The 22387-nt window shown below is 44.8% G+C and overlaps 1 protein-coding gene across 1 annotated transcript in view; it reads right to left on the reverse strand.

Moving 5' to 3' along the window:
- The window catches only part of cacna1ea (calcium channel, voltage-dependent, R type, alpha 1E subunit a), a 516576-nt gene that overhangs the window by 47817 nt on the left and 446372 nt on the right, over nucleotides 1-22387 (reverse strand). The window contains exons 26-30 of the mRNA XM_080196651.1: nucleotides 20175-20271; nucleotides 14576-14736; nucleotides 11104-11238; nucleotides 8993-9194; nucleotides 4470-4634 (exon numbers count right to left, since the gene is read on the reverse strand). Of these exons, the coding sequence (XP_080052777.1) occupies nucleotides 4470-4634; nucleotides 8993-9194; nucleotides 11104-11238; nucleotides 14576-14736; nucleotides 20175-20271 (760 nt within the window). The remainder of the gene's footprint in view (nucleotides 1-4469; nucleotides 4635-8992; nucleotides 9195-11103; nucleotides 11239-14575; nucleotides 14737-20174; nucleotides 20272-22387) is intronic.

Raw genomic sequence — 22387 nt, forward strand, 5'->3', positions numbered from 1 at the left:
CAATAAGCGTGGGACTGGTCTGACAAGCCAACTTACACCAGTGTCTCCAGGCCCCAGCACTAACAAAGAAATAACACCAACATTAATTTAACCCACCCAGCAACACGAGTCAAAGGAGATAATGGATCCAAACATTACTCACTCTATTCCAACTGGGCAGATTAGGATCAAGTTGAGTTTGTCTATTGAAAGGGAATGATGGAGGGATAGAGTGTTTGCAAAGGTGCAGAATCATTGTGTGATTAATTGGGCTGTGACACGCAGAACTGGGCAGTAATAGGCTGTAATGCACAACAGGCATGATGTGGGTATGCCGGCGTTGGACTGGCGTAAACGCAGTAAAAAGTCTGACAACACCAGGTTTTAGTCCAACCTATTTATTATCAGTATATTATCAAATAAATAGGTTGGACTAAAACCTGGTGTTGTCAGACTTTTTACGATGCACAACAGGGCCAGTGTCCCTCAGAGATAGCCCAGTGTAACCCGGCAATACTCAGTGTGGCTTACTGAAATCCAGGTTGCCAAATATAACCAGTGTTACTCATTAATGTTCTCAGATGATACTCAGTTATTAGTGACTGATCCAAAAATAGAAGTGCTGGAAATGCTCGGCAGATCATCAACTCATTTACATCACATTGTGTCCATGCTAGATCTCCATGGAATAATCCAGTCAATCCTATTCTCTCCTTGATTCCCATAACCCTCTTTATTTCATAGAAATCATAGAAACCCTACAGTACAGAAAGAGGCCACTCGGCCCATCAAATCTGCACTGACCACAATCCCACTCAGGCCCTACTCCCATATCCCTACATATTTACCCACTAATCCCTCTAACCTACAGGATACTAAGGGACAATTTTTTTTGTTGCATGATCAAACATCCTAACCTACATATCTTTGGACTATGGGAGGAAACGTTCTCAGACATGAGGAGAATGTGCAAAACTCCATATAGACAGTGACCCAAACCGGGAATCAAACCCAAGTCCCTGGAGCTCTGAAGCAGCAGCGCTAACCACTGTGCTACCGTGCCACCCCAAGCTTCCTTCAAGTTCCTATCCAATTTTCTTTTGGAATTATTCACTGTTTCTGCTTTCGGCCCCCCCTGTCATGGGCAGCGAGTTTCAATTTTGCTGCACAAAAAAATCTCCGCCTACACTGTTGACTCACAGCGATGGGAATCTGGGTTCAACTCCAGCCTTGGGTGACTATGTGTGTGTGGAGTTTGCAAGTTCTCCCTGTGTCTGCATGGGTTTCCTCTGGGTACTCCGATTTCCTCCCACACTCCAACGATGTATAGGTTAGGTGGATTGGCCATGGTAAATTGCCCCTACACGAGGTGTAGGTTATGGGGATTAGTGGACTAAATAGGGGGGTTACAGGGATAAGGCCTGGGTGGGGCACTCTGTCAGAGGGTCAGTACAGATTCGATAGGCCAAATGGCTTCCTTCTGCACTGTACGGATTCTATGAAATCTGCATCTTTTGCGCAAAACCTCATATCTATCTCCCTTTAATAGTGTGACCCTTTAAGAAGGCATTTCCTGGGGTAGTCATGTGATTGGGACAGACTCTTTGGCTCAGCTTCCTGCCTTGACATCCAACCAGGAGCGAGGGTGCATATCCTGGGTCAAGGAAGTCCTGCAGTGGGAGCTGGGTCCAGTCATGTAGTTAATTCAGTCTGACCTTTTGTGTATATAATTATTTATTATTGGCAAATAAAGCCTTTGTTAATTCGAGCCATACTGAGTCACCTTCGATTTAATGTAGTACAGTGTTGATGTACCATCAGCCAATGGGAAAAGTGTTTCCTTGACTATCTCATCTAAAGAAGTCATCATCTTCTACATCTCGATCATATCTCCCCTCAATCTCCTTTACTCCCAGCTTCTCCAGCCCTAACCTTGGAGCTAAAATCTCCTATCTCCGGACCCATTCTGGTAAAATTTGCTCTGCAACCTCCGAAGGGCCCTCACATTCTTCCTAAAATGTGGCAGTGCGCTCTGGAAGTGTCTGTGGAGCGAGAAACAGATGAATGTTTTGGGTCTGTGACCTTCTGCCAATCTTGATTTCCTGTTTGCGCAGATATTGCCAGACTTGCTGAGTGTTTCCAGCATTTTCCTTCCTTATTTCAGATTTCCAGCATCTGCAGTATTTCCCTTTAGCATCACTCACTGAAACCTACGGTACCCAGGTATAACCGTGACTACCAACTGGTGGCAGCACAGTGGTTAGCACGGGTTCCTCACAGCGCCAGGGACCAAGGTTCAACTCCCAGGTTGGGTGATTTATCTATGCTTGGTCTCCATGTTCTACCCATGTCTGCATGGGTTTCCTCCTGGTGCTCTGGGTTCCTCCTATAGTCCAAAGGATGTGTAGGTTAGGTGCACTAGCTATGCTAAATTCTTCCTCAGTGTACCCAAACAGATGCCTGAATGTGGCAACTAGGGGATTTTCGCAGAAACTTCATTGCAGTGTTAATGTAAGCCTACTTGTGACTAATAAATAAATTTAAACTTGTTACACAGAGCTAAGGAGCATTAGCCAGTTTTAACTATTATTACCCAGTGCTGTTTCTTGTGGCTCAGGGTCCCACATTGGAATAGCAATCATGTCATTCAGTTCTCGGAGCCGGATTTGCATTTTAATCAGATCATGCTAATACCTCAATTCCATTTGCCCACCTCAACTCCATATCAATCAATATCCCGACCCAACAAAATTCCAGTATAAACTAGCATTATCCAGTGTGAGAGATTCCTGTTGTGCTTGTTACATTAAGGATGACCCAATCGTAGCCAATACATGAGTTGGGAAAAACATAAGGTCTTTTTACAGCCTCATTGATGCCAAAACTGTAAAAGGGCGGCACGGTGGCACAGTGGTTAGCACTGCTGCCTCACAGCGCCAGGGACCCGGGTTCAATTCCTGGCTTGGGTCACTGACTGTGTGGAGTTTGCACATTCTGTCCATGTCTGCGTGGATTTCCTCGAGGTGCTCCGGCTTCCTCCCACAGTCCAAAAATTTGCAGAATAGGTGGATTAGTCATGCTAAATTGCCCCTTAGTGTCAGGACAAGCTGGGGTTGTGGGAATAGGGCCTGGGTGAGAGTATGGTTGGTGCAATCTCGGTGGGCCGAATGGCCTCCTTCTGCACCATATGATTCAAATCCACCAGTGGTAAACAGACCTTTCCACTGTCTGCCCCTTGCCCGCTCTGATTCCCATGGCGGGCAGGGCAATAAATTTCCAGCCATACTGACAGCCAATATTGCAAATTGTTATGTGATATAAATTGTGCTGCACAGTGCTTCTCAATGTTACTCAGTATCTCAGTGTAACCAGTGTCACTCAATTTTCTCAGTGTCAAAGTATAACTCAGTGTTATTCAGTACTACTCAGTGTAATCCAGCTTCACTCAGCATTTTCCAGTGATACAGTGTTTATAAAGTTTATTTATTTATTAGTCACAAGTATGGCTTACGTTGACACTGCAATGAATTTACTGTGAAATTCCTCTAGTCGCCACAGTCTGGCGCCTGTTCGGGTCAATACACCTAACCAGCACATCTTTCAGAATGTGGGAGGAAACCGGAGCATCCGGAGGAAACCCATGCAGACACAGGGAGAACATGCAAGCTCCACACAAACAGTGACCCAAGCCGGGAATTGAACCTGGGTCCCTGGCGTTGTGAAGCAGCAGAGCAGTGTAATCTAGGGTTAGATGGTATTAGAGCAAAGAACAAAGAAAATTACGGCACAGGAACAGGCCCTTCGGCCCTCCAAGCCTGCACCGACCATGATGCCTGACTTAACTAAAACCCCCTACGCTTCCGGGGACCATATCTCTTTATTCCCATCTCATTCATGTACTTGTTAAGACGTCCCTTAAAAGTCAGTACCGTATCCACTTCCACTACCTCCCCCAGTACAAGTTCCAGGCACCCACCTCTGTGTAAAAAATCTGTCTTGTACATCTCCTTTAAAACTTGCCCCTCGCACCTTAATTCTATGCCCCCTACTGTCCATGACTCTCATAATCTTGTAGACTTCTATCAGGTCTCCCCTCAACCTCCCCTCTCACAAGCATTTTGCTTCACCATAGCAGTAGCTTTTCAATGTAGTAGCATCTGCTCTCCCCCCACCACCGCTTGTGTCTCAAAAAGCAGTTCATCCCTTTCTGTGAGTTATTTACTACTTGTGAAAATTTCACTTGATTTCAATAAGTTTCTGTTTGAGTTTCTTCTAAATGGCAACCAGATCACATGGGCCTGTCTCCCAGTGGACATATTTAATGTGACTTCACCATTTGCTTTTCAAAAATTTCTGGTTTAGTTCATGTTAAAGGAGACATTATAAAACAGTAACCCAATGTTATTCCGTGTTACCTAGAATCACTCTGTATTCCTGGGATGATGGGACAGGAGCTGGTGTGAGCAAGACTGTAACATTCAGGAACCTACCTTCATCATGAGGACAACGGTGTTGAGTGCGATCATGGTCAGGATGGTGTATTCGAAGGATGGTGACACTACAAAGTGCCAGACTCTGTATTGGAATGTCTGTCTGTTCTGTGGCATGTACCTTGTTAAAGGTTTAGCACTGATGGCAAACTCTATACAGGCTCTCTGGGGAGAAAGAACATACAGTAACTACCACAGCATAATTTTCTTCACACCTTTGTCCTAAATTCTTCAGTTAGATGCAGATCTGGATGAAAGTCAGCTACTGGGTCTGAGCCACTCCAAGCATTAGAGCAGTGAGCCTCATTCATTGACAGACAGTCAGGCATACAATCTGATGAGGGTGCAGGCCACTGAGGTGGCCAAAACAGATGATAAAACTGATGGTGTGGGTTGTGCAAAATCTCAGGGCAGGCAGAGAATTAGGGAACAAGTCTGCTGGGGGAACTGACGTCTAAGGTGAAAGATGGGGGCAGGGAGTTGAGTTGAAATTGTCAACTGGGGAACAGCTGTCATCTGGGAACAAAGAGGGAGAGGTGGGAATGGTGGCAGAGGTGGGAATGGTGGCAGAGGTGGGGTGGTCAAAGAAGAGGGACAAGAGATTAGGTTGAGCTGGAATGAGGACATCAAAGAGAGCCCAAGATCAGATTGGGAATGCAGTCTGGAGATCAGACCAAGGCGAAAGATCAGAGGGTGCAGTAAACACAGGATACAATGGGTGGATATGGGAAAAAAAAAATCTGAGAGGCCCCCACATATCCTCCAGGGAGAATCTGCAGCATGGAAGGAAATAGGAACAAAGAGCAACCGAGCACGGGAAACAGGCCCTTCGGCCCAACGAGCCCGCGCCGCCGCATCACCCTACACCTATTCTACCCTGCGTATCTACAGATAGAACCCCTGACTTAGCCAGATTCAGGGGAGAATAGTGTCAATTTGGTAAAACCAATCAGCCTAAGAGCACATCTTTGGGGTGTGGGAGGAAACCGGAGCGCCCGGAGGAAACCCACGCATCCACAGGGAGAATGCACAAACTCCCACAGACACAGGCCCAAATCCATGTATCTGCACAGCTAGCAGTGCTAGTCACCGAGCTGTTGCGGCGCCTGTCTACCGGTCCAGGATCAAGCACACACACCGACACGAAGTACTAGGCCACTCCCGGAACCTCCAAGAGCAGCCCACGCACGACCCACCGTGTGCATGCCCCTCGTTTGACAACGAGGTGGACCTCCACCTGCGGAATAAAAAGACAAAAAACGTTAATCACAAGCCTGCCTTTCCGGTGTCTCCCGAGGTTCTAACCCTTATTTAATAACCCCTACCATAACCCTCCATCCTCGTTTCACTCATGTGCCTATCTAACTGAACCTTAAACGAGTCCAACGTTCCCGCCTCCACCACCCTACTCGGTAGCGCGTTCCATACCCCCACAACTCCCTGCGTAAAGAACCTTCCTCTCACATCCAAATTATACCTCTCTCCCCTCACCCTTAAATCATGTCCTCTTGTATTTGTAACCAATCTAGGGAGCAGTCTCTCACTATTGACTCTGTCTATTCCCTTCAGTATCTTATATACCTCTATCATGTCCCCCCTCAATCTCCGTCTTTCCAAGGAGAACAGTCCCAGTTTCTCCAACCTTTCCTCGTAACCCAGCCCCTCCATGCCAGGCAACATCCTGGTAAACCTCCTCTGCACCCTTTCCAGGGACTCCACGTCCTTCCAGTAGTAAGGTGACCAGAACTGGGCGCAGTACTCCAAATGCGGTCTAACCAATGTTCTATACAACTGAAGCATTAGACGGCAGCTTTTAAACTCTATACCCCTTCCTATAAAGGCTAGCATTCCATAAGCCTTCCTGACAACATTCTCCACTTGTGTCGCAACCTTCATGGATTTGTGAACCTGCACTCCCAGGTCCCTCTGTGTTTCTATACTCCTAATTTGTCTACCTTTAATCACATAGCTCCTCTCTACATTATTCCTTCCAAAATGCATCACCTCGCATTTGGCAGGATTAAATTCCATCTGCCACCTATCTGCCCAATGCACCAACCTATCTATATCCTGTTGTATCACCTCACAATCCACTTCGGTACCCGCCAACCCTGCCATCTTGGTGTCATCAGCAAACTTGCTGATCACACCACCTACGCTCTCTTCCAAGTCATTTATGTAGACTACAAAGAGGAGAAGTCCCAGTACTGAGCCCTGCGGCACACCACTGGTCACTGGCCTCCAGCCGGACAAAGTCCCCTCCACAACTACCCTCTGTTTCCTATTACCCAGCCAGTTCTCAATCCACCTAGCTACCTGACCTCGTATCCCATGCGCCTTAACCTTTTCTACCAGCCTACCATGAGGGACTTTGTCAAACGCCTTACTGAAATCCATATAGATGACATCAATGGCTCTCCCATCGTCAACCGTTTTTGTCACCTCCTCAAAGAATTCCACCAGATTCGTAAGGCAAGACCTCCCTCTAACAAAGCCATGTTGCGTATCCCCAATCAGACCGCAACGCTCCAAATGCTCATACATCCTACCCCTAAGTACTTTCTCCATTAATTTCCCTACCACCGATGTCAAACTCACCGGCCTATAATTTCCAGGGTTATCCCTACTACCTTTTTTGAACAGCGGTACCACATTTGCTACCCTCCAGTCTTCTGGGACCTCACCTGTGTCCAAAGAAGAGACAAAGATTTGCGCCAGAGGCCCAGCAATTTCATCTTTCACCTCCCTAAGCAGCCTGGGATAAATACCATCAGGCCCCGGAGCTTTATCCATCCTTACGCTACCTAAAAGCCCTAGCACTTCCTCCCTCGTAATAGACATTTCCTGCGGCTGATCCTCAGCTCCCTCTAACAGACCGCACGATTCCGAACCCCTCTCCTTCGTGAATACCGACGCAAAGTATTCATTCAGGAGCTCCCCCATTCCCTCCGACTCAATACACAACTCTCCACTCTTGTCCCTAAGAGGACCAATTTTCCCTCTAACTACTCTCTTGCTCCTAATATAGGAATAAAATGCCTTCGGATTTTCCTTAATCCTACCAGCCAAAGCCATTTCATGCCCTCTCTTCGCCCTTCTAATTCCCCTTTTAAGCTCCCTCCTACTCTCTCTATATTCCTCCAGCGCACTCTCCGTACCCAGTCGTTTTGACCTAACATACGCCTCCCTCTTCTTCCTGACCAAGTCTTCAATACCCCCTGTAATCCACGGCTCTCTAATCCTACCTTTCCCATCCTTCCGCTTCACCGGAACATACCTTCCCTGCAACCATTTCATTTTGCCCTTAAAAGCCTCCCACTTGCCAACCGTGGACTTGCCAGCTAACAGTCCCTCCCAATCAGTGTCCTGCAGCTCCCTCCTAATCCTGCCATAGCTCGCCTTTCCCCAGTTCAGCACACTCCCGTTCGGCCGGCACTCGTCCCTTTCCATTTTTATCCTAAAGTAGACGGACTTGTGGTCACTGTTAGCCACATGTTCGCCTACCTCTACCTCTCCCACCTGCCCCGGCTCATTACTCAACACTGAATCCAGTATAGCCCCTCCCCTAGTCGGACTAGTTACATACTGCTCTACAGACCCTTCCAAAACACATTTCACAAACTCCTCTCCCTCTGTACCCCCAGCTCTAGGCCCCCTCCAATTCACTCCAGGAAGATTAAAGTCACCCACTACAACCATCCTATTCTTCCTGCACCTATCCAAAATGCCCCTGCAAATGCCTTCCTCCACTGACCTCGGGCTGTTGGGTGGCCTATAATACACCCCTAGCAACGTAATCTCTCCCTTTTTATTCCTCAACTCCACCCACAGTGACTCAATCCCTATCTCTTCTATATTGTCCTCCCTCTGCACTACTGTGATGCTTTCCTTTACTAACAGTGCCACCCCTCCACCTCTCTTCAACCCTCCTCTGTCACACCTAAAACACCTGTAAACACCTAAACCAAGGAGGGAGCAAGAAACTGCTCCAGATGCAATCAAATAACTGGGAGTTGGTGGCACGTTGGCATTGTGGTTAGCACTACTGCCTCACAGCGCCAGGGGCCCAGGTTCAATTCCAGCCTCTGTGTGGAGTTTGCACACTCTCCTTGTGTCTGCGTGGGTTTCCTCCGGGTGCTCCGGTTTCCTCCTACAGTCCAAAAATGTGCGGGTTAGGTTGATTGATCATGCTAAATTGACTCTAGTATCAGAAGGATTAGTAGGGTAAATGGGAATAGGGCCTGGATGGGACCTGGTTGGTACAGACTCGGTGGGTCAAATGGCCTCCTTCTATGCAATAGGGACTCTATGATTCTATGAAATCTTCTGCTTCATTTATTTAATACTTTAAAATCAGGGTGACAAATGTGTGTGAATTGACAAGGAAGGAGAGCGTGTGTAGCGGAGGGAGAACGAGCTGGACTAGAAGAGTTTGTGTAATAGAGGGAGAGATTAAGTGGAGAGAGTTAGCGGAGAGTGGATCATTGTGAAGGAGAAAGAGTGAGAATGAAGATAATAAGGACCTCATTTTTCTCCAGGCTGCTCTCCTCCAGCATCTTGTCACCCTGTTCCTGGAAAGTGATGATGATCAACGCCACGAAGATATTCACAAAGAAGAAGGGGAAGACAACAAAATATACAACGTAGAAAATGGACATTTCCATCCTGTTCCCCGGAATGGGTCCTTGATCTGCCTCTGTCACATCCACTGAATGCTGCAGCACCCTATTAAAACATAGAGTTCAACATTTTAATAACTCAAAAAACAGAGTACTGCATGCACTATCCAACCCTACTGCTGTCTCTCAGTAACCACCCGCCCCACTCTCTCCCTCTCAGGGAGCTATCTTTATACTGACTAGTGTCTCAGAACCTCAGGGAGATACTAAACACTGACTGGTGTCTCTCAGTTCCCTTTCTCTCTCTCGCTCAGGAGGATATCTGTACATTGACTGGTGTCTCTCAGTTCCCCCCCTCTCTCTCTGTGGGAGATATCTGTACATTGATTGAAACATAGAAACATAGAAGATAGGAGCACAAGGAGGCCATTTGGTCTCTGCAATTTGTTATGACCACAGCTGATTCAATAGCCTAATCCTGCTTTCTCCCCATAACCTTTGATTCCATTCACCCCTAGTGGTATGTCCAGCCACCTCTTGAATACATTCAATGTTTTGGCATCAACTACTTCCTGTGGTAATGAATTCCACAGGCTTACCACTTTTAGGGTGAAGAAATGTCTCCTCACCTCCGTCCTAAATGGTCTACCTTGAATCCTCAGACTGTGACCCCCACCATCGGGAATATCCTCCCTGCATTTACCTTGTCCAGTTCTGTTAGAATTTTATAAGTCTCTATGAGATTCCCCCCTCATTCGTCTGAACTCCAGTGAAAACAATCCTAACCTTGTCAATCTCTCCTCACACACCAGTCCCGCCATTCCCAGAATCAGCCTGGTAAACCTTCACTGCACTCCCTCGAGGGCAAGAACATCCTTCCTTAGAAAAGACCAAAACTGCACACAATACTCTAGGTGTGGCCTCACCAAGGTCCTGTATAATTGCAACACATCCCAGCTCCTGTACTTGAAACCTCTCACAATGAAAGCCAACATGCCACTTGCCTTCTTTACCGCCTGCTGCACCTGCATGCTTACCTTCAGTGACTGGTGCAGAAGAACACCCAAGTCCCTCTGCACACTCCCCTCTCCCAATTTTCAGCCATTCAGGTAGAAATCTACCACGATGTTTTTGCTTCCAAAGTGAATAACCTCACATTTATCCAAACTATACTGATTTACCCACTCACCCAACCTGTCCAGATCTTTCCGAAGGATCTTTGCATCCACATCATAGTTCACCCTCCCACCCAACTTGGTCTCATCTGCAATATTTGAGATACTATATTTTGTTCCCTCATCCAAATCGCTAATACATATTGTAAATAGATTATTGTCTCTCTGTAGTGTGAATAAATTGGTGTCTCTCAATTCCTTTACTCTCAGGGAGGTATCTGTACACTGACTGGTGTCTCTCAGTTACCTCCCTCTCAGATAGATATCTGTACATTGATTGGTGTCTCAGACCCTCCCCTCTCTCTCAGGGAGATATCTGTACATTGATTGGTGCCTCTCAGTCTGTCTCAGGGAGATATCTGTACACTGACTGGTGTCTCTCACTTCCTTTCTGAACAGGAAATAAGGAAGCAATTTTGTAATAGGAAAAGACCATTCAGACACTTGAGTCTGTCCTTCATGATACTATTATCCAACTTAAGGTCTCAGTCTTCAAAGCTCCAGTTGTCACTTGGACAGCTTTTTGGGGGAGAGTGTGCCAGGTTTCCACAAGCCTTCAGTCTGTTTTCAGACAGCATATTGAGTGTCCCAATCCCAGTTTGAAGGTTACCCCCCTTGTTTTAGATTCCCCAGCAGAGGGAACAATTTGTCCCTATCGATCCTATCCTGTATACTCTTGATGATTTGAACTGAAGGCCAAGCCTTGTTCAGACCACATGACCTTTTTCACATGGCTGAAGGAGCCTGGTTCAAATTAGCTGATGACAAAGATTCCTTTTTATTGCTTTCTGATATTCCAGTGATGGTAGTTATACTGCCTCCTGGTTAACAGGTACTTACTGCGGCCAACCCTCTCCAGTGGAGACAGTGAATAATGTCAGCAGGGCCCAGATGACATTGTCATAGTGAAAGTCGTAACGTTTCCACTCACGATCAACAACTTTCTTTTCTGTCCCGTGATACACATACTGGCCTCTGAATGGGTCAGAAAAGAAGAATCCCATAAGGTGACAGACATATAAAAATGTGCACAAATAAAGGGACACACACTCAGTTACACGCTCACATATACACAGCCACAGACAGTCACACACACCCAGACATGCACAATATATGCACAAATCCATACACACCTTGATGTGCACACCATACACCCAAACCCACATCCACATATATATATATGCACACACATGTAGACCCATTCACAGAAAACACACTCACCCACACACATACAGATGTGCACTCCCAAATGCACCCACACCCACAGGCATTTAACATGTAGGAAATTCTCTCACACACACACACCACAAATGCACAGACATTCACACATGTGCATGCCCATACACACACACACCCATACACACATGCCATGCAGGAACATGCACGTACCTCACACGCTTACACCTGGACTCACACCATAAAGTCACTTCCATAAATTCACACACACCCTTGTGCACACATACCTATACATACGTGACACACAGCAATATACATGCACATCCACACATGCTGTAGGAGGATAATTGAGGGTTCTGTTGACATAGCAAGGCTACCTTTCGGAGCTTCTCTCTAAAAAATAAAGTGGGAGGAGACTTTCCCCAGCCAAGTGAACACAAAGGGAAAGAAAGGTTCAGAAAAAATGGAGCTGAAAGAGGCTGAGATTTGTAGAACTGAAAGATGTACTGTGTGTTCCACTTGAAAAGGTGTCTGGAATAGGGGTTGTCAAGGATTACAGATTACAAAAGAAAGAAGGCTCCATGATCGTAGAACCATGTATCAAAGTTCATGCACATGAGTACAGAAACACATGAGCACAAATACAACATAAGGTAACAAAAACATTGGAACTAGGAGCAGGAGTAGGCAATTCATAAGAACTAGGAGCAGGAGTAGGCCATCTGGCCCCTCGAGCCTGCCCTACCATTCAATAAGATCATGGCTGATCTTTTAGTGGATTCAGCTCCACTTACCCACCCGCTCACCATAACCCTTAATTCCTTTACTGTTCAAAAATTTATCTATCCTTGCCTTAAAAACATTCAATGAGGTAGCCTCAACTGTTTCACTGGGCAGGGAATTCTACAGATTCGCAATCCTTTGTGTGAAGAAGTTCCTCTTCAACTCAGTCCTAAATCCGCTTCCCCTTATTTTGAGGCTATGCCCCCTAGTTCTAGTTTCACCCATCAGTGGAAACAACTTCCCTGCTTCTATCTTATCTATTCCCTTCATAATCTTACATGTTTCTATAAGATCTCCGCTCATTCTTCTGAATTCCAATGAGTATAACCCTAATCTACTCAATCTCTCCTCATAAGCAAAGCCTCTCAGCTCTGGAATCAATCTAGTGAATCTCCTCTGCACCCCTTTCCAATGCCAGTATATCCTTTCTCAAATAAGGAGACCAAAACTGTACACAGTACTCCAGGTGTGGCCTCACCAGCACCTTATACAGCTACAACATAATCTTGCTGTTTTTAAACTCCATCCCTCTAGCAATGAAGGACAAAATTCCATTTGCCTTCTTAATTATCTGCTGCATCTACAAACCAACTCCTTGAGATTCCTGCACAAGGACGCCCAGGTCCCTCTGCACAGCAGCATGCTGTAATTTTTTTACCATTTAAGTAAAAGTCCATTTTGCTGTTATTCCTACCAAAATGGATGACCTCACATTTACCAACATTGTACTCCATCTGCCAGACCCTCACCCACTCACTTATTATCTATATCCCTTTGCAGACTTTCAGCATCCTCTGCACACTTTGGTCTTCCACCCATCTTAGTGTTATCTGTGAATTTTGACACACTACACTTGGTCCCCAATGCCAAATCACCTATGTAAATCATAAACAATTGCAGTCCCAACACTGATTCCTGAGGCACACCACTAGTCACTGATCACCAACCAGAAAAACACCCATTTATCCCCACTCTTTGCTTTCTGTTGGTTAACCAATCCTCTATCCATGCTAACACATTACCCGTAACACCGTGCACTTTTATCTTATGTCTTTGGTGCAGCACCATGTCAAATGCCTTCTGGAAATCCAGGTACACCACATCCACAGGCTCGCCATTCTCCACTGCACATGAAATGTTCTCAAAGAATTCCACCAAATTAGTCAAACATGCCCTTCATGAACCTATGCTGCGTCTTACCAATGAGACAATTTATATCCAGATGCCTCGGTATTTCTTCCTTGTTGATAGATTCAAGCATTTTCCCTAATGTGGAAGTTAAGCTAACCAACCTGTAGTTACCGTCTTTTGTCTACCTCCTATTTTAAACTTCTCGAGGCTGTTCTGCCATTCAATACAATCAGGTCTGATCTCATCACGGTCTCAACTCCACTTTCCTGCCCGTTCTCCATAACCCTTTAACCCATTCTTAATTAAAAATGTCTATCTCCTTAAATTTACTCAAAGTCCTGGCACCCACTGCACTTTGGGATAATAAATTCCACAGATTCTCGACCTTTTGAGAGAAGTAATTTCTCCTCATCTCTGTTTCAAATCTGCGACCCTTTGTCCTAAAACTATAACCCGTTGTTCTATGTTGCCCCAAAAGTGGAAATATCCTCTCTACATCTACCTTGTCAATACCTTTTCATAGAATCCTACAGTGCAGAAGGAGGCCCACTGAGTCTGCGCCAACCACAACTCCACCAAGGCCCTATCCCCATAACCTCCTGTATTTACCCTAGCTAGCCCTGCAGACACTAAGGGACAATTTAGCATTGTCAATCCACCTAACCTGCACATGGGAGAAAACCGGAGTACCTGGAGGAAACCCAAGCAGACTCAAGGAGAACGTGCAAACTCCACACAGTGACCCAAGCCGGGAATTGAACCCGGGTCCTTGGCACTGTGAGGCAGCAGTATTTACCACTTTTATCAACTTATATACCTCAATTAAATCTCCTCTCATTCTTCTAAACTCTAGAGTATAGGCCTAAACTGCTCAATCTATCTTCTTGAGACAAATGCTTCATCCCTGGAATCAATCTAGTGAACTTTGTCTGAACTGCCTCTATTGTCACTTCATCCTTCATCAAATACATTAAATAAATAGACATGTAAACAGTCACTCATACACGCACATGAATTCTAGAAGTTTCAAAGTGCTCTACAGCCAGTGAACTATTTTTGAATGTGATGCCTGCTGTAATGGAGCAGACTACATGGTTGTACTTAGACAGACAGACCGAGTGTGTGTGTGTGGCTGTGTGTGTGTGTCGCTAAGTGTGTGTCACTGTGTGTGTGCTGTGTGGCCACATGCAATACACTCGGGGTTACGAGAGACCTCCATCACCTGCATTCCTTTTTAGTCAGCTTGCTGCTGTCTGTGCAGTAGAAAAACTTGCCCTTGAAGAGCTGTACGGCGATCACTGCAAAGATGAACATGAAGAGTTTGTAGACTATCAGGATGTTAAACACGTTCTTCAGTGATGTCACCACGCAGTCGAACACCGCCTGAAACCAGAACACCACAGGCATCGTAACATCAGGACAAAGCCCTAAGCCCACTGGCACCTTTTGCTTTCATTACTCATGTCCCCACCCATTCCCCAGAAGTGGTGGATGATGTGAAGCTGAGTCGGGGCTTAAGGAGTTAGGAAATAGGAGCAGAAGCAGGCCAGACAGCCTGTTGAACCTGTTTCACGATTCAAAAAGGGGGAAGGGGACTGGAGTGGGGTGGTGATCAGCTTAAGCTTAAGATTGTAACTCGCGGCTCACTGAAAAAACCAACGCTATTGTCTCCCTTCCTTTCTCTCGTTCAGCTCTTTGAATTTTTTTGTAGGATCGCACCTAAAACATTTGTCTAATGTCTCTGTCATTTACTTATTTCTCATTTTAATTTCTCCTGGGCAGCTCCCAAGGGAACCACATTTACTTAGAAGAATTTATTTTTTGAAATGTAGAAGTTCTTGCAATCTGACGTTTTTTTTTACCTCTGTGGCCATCAGTCTAATTTCTCCTTCCAACAATTTCTTGACCCCCTTTTGCTAATTTTTAAATGTCTCCCTATCCGCAGGTTGGATAATCTTTGTTGTAACACTATTGTGCCTTTTCTTTTAATTTATTAATAATCTTTACTTCTTTTCCCATAGAGCTTTTACTCAAGGGAATCCATTTTTGGTAAGGTTTATGCTCTGTAAAAACAATTTCCCATCAGCCAATCCCCTGCTAACCTACACATGTTGGGAAGCTAAGGGGCAATTTACCAAGGCTAATCCCCCTAACCTACACATGTTGGGACACTAAGAGAGGTGGCAAATGGAGTTTAATGCGGAAAAGTGTGAGGTGATTCACTTTGCAAGGAGTAACAGGATTACAGAGTACTGGGCTAATGGTAAGCTGCTTGGTAGTGTGGATGAGCAGAGAGATCTTGGTGTCCATGTGCATAGATCCCTGAAAGTCGGCACCCAGGTTGATAGGATTGTTAAGAAGGCGCACAGTGTGTTAGCTTTTATTGGTAGAGGGATTGAGTTTCGGAGCCATGATGTCATGTTGCAGCTGTATAAAATTCTGGTGCGGCCGCACTTGGAGTATTACATACAGTTCTGGTCGCCGCATTGTAAGAAGAATGTGGAAGCATTGGAAAGGGTGCAGAGGAGATTTACCAGGATATTGCCTGGCATGGTGGGAAGGGCTTATGAGGAAAGGCTGAGTGACTTGACGTTGATGTCATTAGAGAGAAGAAGGTTAGGAGGTGACTTAATAGAGGCATTCAAGATGATCAGAGGATTTTTTTCCTCAGATGGTGATGGCTAGTATGAGGGGACGGAGCTTTAAATTGAGGGGTGATAGATATAGGACAGATGTCAGAGGTAGGTTCTTTACTCAGAGAGTAGTAAGGGTGTGGAATGCCCTGCCTGCAATAGTTGTGGATTTATCAACGTTAAGGGCATTTAAAGGGTCATTGGATAAGCATTTGGATGATATTGGAATAGTTTAGGTTAGATGGGCTTTAGATCGGTTTCACAGGGCGGCGCAACATCGAGGGCCGAAGGGCCAGTAGTGCGCTGTAATGCTCCATGTTCTAAGGGGCAATTTACCATGGCTAATCCCCCTAATGTACACATGTTGGGACACTAAGGGACAATTTCCCACAGCCAATCCAGCTAACCTACATATATTGGGACACTAAGGGGCAATTTACCATGGCTAATTCACCTAACCTGCACATAGAACATAGAACCCTACAGCACAAACAGGCCCTTCAGCCTGCAAGTTGTGCCAATCATATCCATACCTACTAGGCCTATCTATAACTCTCAATCCCATTAAATCCCATGTACTCATCCAGAAGTCTGTTAAAAAACCCCAGCGAGTTCGCCTCTACCACACCGATGGCAGCCGATTCCACTCACTCACCGCCCTCTGAGTGAAAAACTTACCCCTGACATCTCCTCTGTACTTGCTCCCCAGCACCTTAAGCCTGTGTCCTCTCGTAGCAACCATTTCAGCCCTGGGAAATAGCCTCCGAGAATCCACCCTATCTATACCTCTTAACATTTTATAAACCTCTATCAAGTCGCCCCTCAATCTTCGTCTCTCCAGGGAGAAGAACTAGCTCCCTCAACCTATCCTCATAAGGCATGCCTCGCAATCCAGGCAACATCCTTGTGAATCTCCTCTGCACCCTCTCAATAGCTTCCACATCCTTCCTGTAGTGAGGCAACCAGAACTACGCACAGTACTCCAAGTGGGGTCTGACAAGGGTCTTATAAAGGTGCAGCATTACCTCCCAACTCCTAAACTCAATCCCTCGATTAATGAAGGCTAGCACACCATTCACCTTCTTGACCACATCCTCCACCTGCGAGGCCGATTTAAGAGTCCTATGGACCCAGACCCCAAAGTCCTTCTGCTCCTCAACACTGCTAGGAGTCCTACCCTTGATATTGTACTCCTTCATCCCATTGGACCTGCCAAAATGGACCACTACACATTTATCCGCGTTGAAGTCCATCTGCCACTTCTCTGCCTTGTCTTGCATCCTATCTATGTCTCGCTGCAACTTCTGACATCCCTCTAGACTATCCACAACACCACCAACCTTTGTGTCGTCGGCGAACTTACCATCCCTCCACTTCCTCATCCAGGTCATTTATGAAAATGACAAACAGCAAGGGTCCTAGAACAGATCCCCGGGGCATCTTTGGACTATGGGAGGAAACAGGAGTACCCAAAGGAAACCCACGCAGATAGGCAGAAAAATAAGTTGTGAAGAGGACGTAAGGAGGATACAAAAAGATATTGATAGGTTAAGTGACTGGGAAAAGATCTGGCAAATGGAATAATGTGGGAAAATGTGAAATTGTCCCTTTTGACAGGAAGAATAAAAGAAAAGCTTATTATGTAAATGGTGAGAGATCGCAGAGCTCTGATGTTCAGAGAAATCATAAAATGATAGAATCCCTATAGTGCAGAAGGAGGTCATTTGGCCCATCAAGTTTGCACCGACTCTCCAAGCTAGCATCCTACCCAGGCTCTATCCCCATGACCCCACAAATTCATCCCACAAATCCCCCTAACCTACATATCCTGGGACATAGGATAGTCAGAAGTTAGCGCTTTAACAGTTCCAATGAAGCTTTGTCCAAAACTCATCAGGGGCTGATAACACTGAAGAGACTCATACTTTTCACCCTCTCAAAGGACAATTTACCATAGTCAATCCATCTAACTTGCACATCTTTGGAGTGTGGGAGGAAGCCGGAGCACCTGGAGGAAACCAATGCTGACATGGGGAGAACTTGCAAACTCCACACAGTCACCCAAGGCTGGAATTGAACCCAGGTCCCTGGTGCTGAGGCAGCAGTGCTAACCATTGTGTTACTGTGCCACCTAATACAATGATGTCCAATGTAGGGCTGGAACCCATGACCCTAAGAGTCTCATGCTAGTCAAGCAGCCATCTAACCTGGGTGTCTTAGTGCATGAATTGCAAAAGTGTAATATGCAGGTACAGCAAGTAATTAGGAAATCTAATAGAATGCCATCATTTATTGCGAGGGAATTGATTACAGAAGTAGGGAGACTTTAGTTGCACAGGACACAAGTGAGACCACATTTGGAGTACGTGTACGCTATTGGTCACTTTATTTAAGAGAGGGTGTAAATGCATTGAAAGCTGTTCAGAGAAGGCTTACTAGACACCTGGAATACCTAGAATGGGTGGCTTTATGAGGGAAGGTTGGACAGGCTATACATGCATTCACTGGAATTTAGAAGAGTCAGAGGCAACTTGATTTTGATGAAAACATATAAGATCCTGATGGGTCATGACAGAACGGATGTTGAGAGGATGTTTCTTTTGTGGGAGATCCTAGAACTTCTTAAAATTAAGGGTCACTCATCTTAAAATGGAGAAAATGTGAAATATTTTCTCTCACAAGAAATGTGAATTTTTGGAATTCTCTTCCTGAAAAGACAATGGAAGCACAGTCTTTGAATATTTTTGAAACAGAGCAAAAAGTGAGAAGATTGATATAAGTAAGGAATGATGGGTTATTGGGGCTAGGCAGATTTGAGGTCACTATCAGATCAGCCATGATTTTATTAAAGAGTGGAGCAGGCTTGAGGGGCTGAATGGCCTACTCCTGCTCCTTGTTCATATGACTGCAGAGCTTAGATCTGATCTGTTGGTTTGGAATCAGTCGGATCTGTCTTTTACTTGCTGCTTATGCTGTTTGGAACACAAGTATTCTTCACCAAATTGACATCTCATTTTTTGGTGTGTGTGCTGTTGCTCCTGCCATGCCCTCCTGCATTCTTCATGGTAATGGTACAATGGGTGATGTGGGCTATGTGATTACAGATTGTGGTTGAGTACAATTCTGCTTCTATTGATGGCTCACAACGCCTCATAGATGCCGAGTTTTGACTTAATACGTTTGTTCAAAGTCTATCCCATTTAGCACAGTGTAGCTGTGATGCAGAGTATCCTCAATGTGAAGATGGGATTTTATCTCCACAAGGACTGTGTGGTGGTCACTCCCACTGATACTGCCATGGACAGATCCATCTGTAACAGGCAGGTTGGTGAGGATGAGGTCAAGTATGTTTCTCCCTCTTGTTGGTTCCCTCCCCACCTGCCGCAGTCCCAGTCTAGCAGCGATGTCCTTTAGGACCCAGCCAGCTCGGTGTGTGGTGGTGCTACTGAGTAACTCTTGGTGATGGACATTGAATTCCCCACCCAGAGTACATTCTGTGTCCTTACCACCCTCAGTGCTTCCTCCAAGTGGTGTTCAACATGGAGGAGAACTGATTCATCAGCTAAGTTCAAAATTTATTTATTAGTGTCACAAATAGGCTTACATTATCACTGCAATGAAGTTACTGTGGAAATCCCTTAGTCGCCACACGTTTTGGTAATCGCCACACTTTGGTGCCTGTTTGGGTACACTGAGGGAGAACTTAGCATGGTCAATGCACCTAACCAGCATGTCTTTCGGACTGTGGAAGGAAACCCATGCAGACACAGACAGAACATGCAGACTTCGCACAGGCAGTGAACCAAAGAGGAAGGCAGCAGCACTAACCACTGTGCCACCATGGTCAGTACGTGTTAATCAGCAGGAGGTCTCCTTGTCTGTGTTTGACCTGATGCCATGAGACTGGGTCTGGGTTCGATGTTGAGGACTTCCCGACTGTGTACCGCTGTGCCTCCACTTCTGCTGGGTCTTTCCTGACAGTGAGGTACCATAAATATTTCTTGGCATCGAAAGTGGTGTGAGAATTTTGAAATTAATTTAAATGAGGGGGAAATGTGAAGATGTGCATGGATCAGTGATCTGGAGATCAGCAAGAATGACAGAGGTAAGTACACTGGCTACGTCCACATTATGGAGCGGATACCGGACATGGTACAGTCAAAAATGCTCAGCAGCAAAAGTCCATACCTTCAGTTTGGGGAGTCGCTTGATAGTCTTAAGAGGCCTGAGAACTCGCAGAACACGTAGAGATTTAATAGTGTTTATGTCCTTCCCACTGGAGCCCCTATAGAGAAGATAACACAGATGTTAAACACAGGCATATAATGTACAGGCATTAAACACAGGCACATAATGTACAGGCATTAAACACAGGCATATAACACACAGGCATTAAACACAGGCATATAACGCAGAGGCATTAAACACAGACACATAATGCAGAGGCATTAAACACAGGCAAATAATGTATAGACATTAAACACAGGCACACAATGTACAGGCATTAAACACAGGCACATAATGCACAGGCATTAAACACAGACGTATAATGTATAGGCATTAAACACAGACATATACAACCGTGTTTAATGTCCATGCATTATAATGCACGGATGTTAAACATGGGTATATAACACAGAGGCATTAAACACAGACACATAATGCATAGGCATTAAACACAGCCAGATAACACACAGACATTAAACAGAGATGCATAACATACCAACATAAAACACTGACAAATAATACTCAGACGTTAAACATCACTGAATAATACAGAAGGCTTAAACACAAACATAGAACACAGAGCCATTAAACAATGGTGTATACTATAAAGGTATTTAGCACAATAATGTATAATACACGGGGTACATGAACACAGATGTATATCACTTGAGTAATAAACACAGATGTGTACCACATGGGCAATAAACACAGATGTGTATCACATGGGTAATAAACACAGATGTGTATCACATGGGTAATAAATGCAGATATACATCACATGGGTAATAAACACAGATGTGAATCACATAGGTAATAAACACGGATGTGTATCACATGGGTAATAAACACAGATGTGTATCACATGGGTAGTAAACACAGATGTGTATCACATGGGTAATAAACACAGATGTGTATCACATGGGTAATAAACACAGATGTACATCACATGGGTAATAAACACAGATGTGTATCACATGGGTAATAAACACAGATGTACATCACATGGGTAATAAACACAGATGTACATCACATGGGTAATAAACACAGATGTGTATCACATGGGTAATAAACACAGACGTGTATCACATGGGTAATAAACACAGATGTACATCACATGGGTAATAAACACAGATGTGTATCACATGGGTAATAAACACAGATGTGTATCGCATGCGTAATAAACAGATGTGTATCACATGGGTAATAAACACAGATGTACATCACATGGGTAATAAACACAGACGTGTATCACATGGGTAATAAACACAGATGTGTATCACATGGGTAATAAACACAAATGTGTATCACATGGGTAATAAACACAGATGTACATCACATGGGTAATAAACACAGATGTACATCACATGGGTAATAAACACAGATGTGTATCACATGGGTAATAAACACAGATGTACATCACATGGGTAATAAACACAGATGTACATCACATGGGTAATAAACACAGATGTACATCACATGGGTAATAAACACAGATGTGTATCACATGGGTAATAAACACAGATGTGTATCGCATGGGTAATAAACACAGATGTGTATCGCATGCGTAATAAACAGATGTGTATCACATGGGTAATAAACACAGATGTACATCACATGGGTAATAAACACAGATGTACATCACATGGGTAATAAACACAGATGTGTATCACATGGGTAATAAACACAGATGTACATCACATGGGTAATAAACACAGATGTACATCACATGGGTAATAAACACAGATGTACATCACATGGGTAATAAACACAGATGTGTATCACATGGGTAATAAACACAGATGTGTATCGCATGGGTAATAAACACAGATGTGTATCGCATGCGTAATAAACAGATGTGTATCACATGGGTAATAAACACAGATGTACATCACATGGGTAATAAACACAGATGTACATCACATGGGTAATAAACACAGACGTGTATCACATGGGTAATAAACACAGATGTGTATCACATGGGTAATAAACACAGATGTGTATCGCATGCGTAATAAACAGATGTGTATCACATGGGTAATAAACACAGATGTACATCACATGGGTAATAAACACAGACGTGTATCACATGGGTAATAAACACAGACGTGTATCACATGGGTAATAAACACAGATGTGTATCACATGGGTAATAAACACAGATGTGTATCACATGG

This window comes from Carcharhinus amblyrhynchos, chromosome 9 (assembly GCF_965287045.1).
Source record: "Carcharhinus amblyrhynchos chromosome 9, sCarAmb.v2.hapA, whole genome shotgun sequence".
Lineage (NCBI taxonomy): Eukaryota > Metazoa > Chordata > Chondrichthyes > Carcharhiniformes > Carcharhinidae > Carcharhinus > Carcharhinus amblyrhynchos.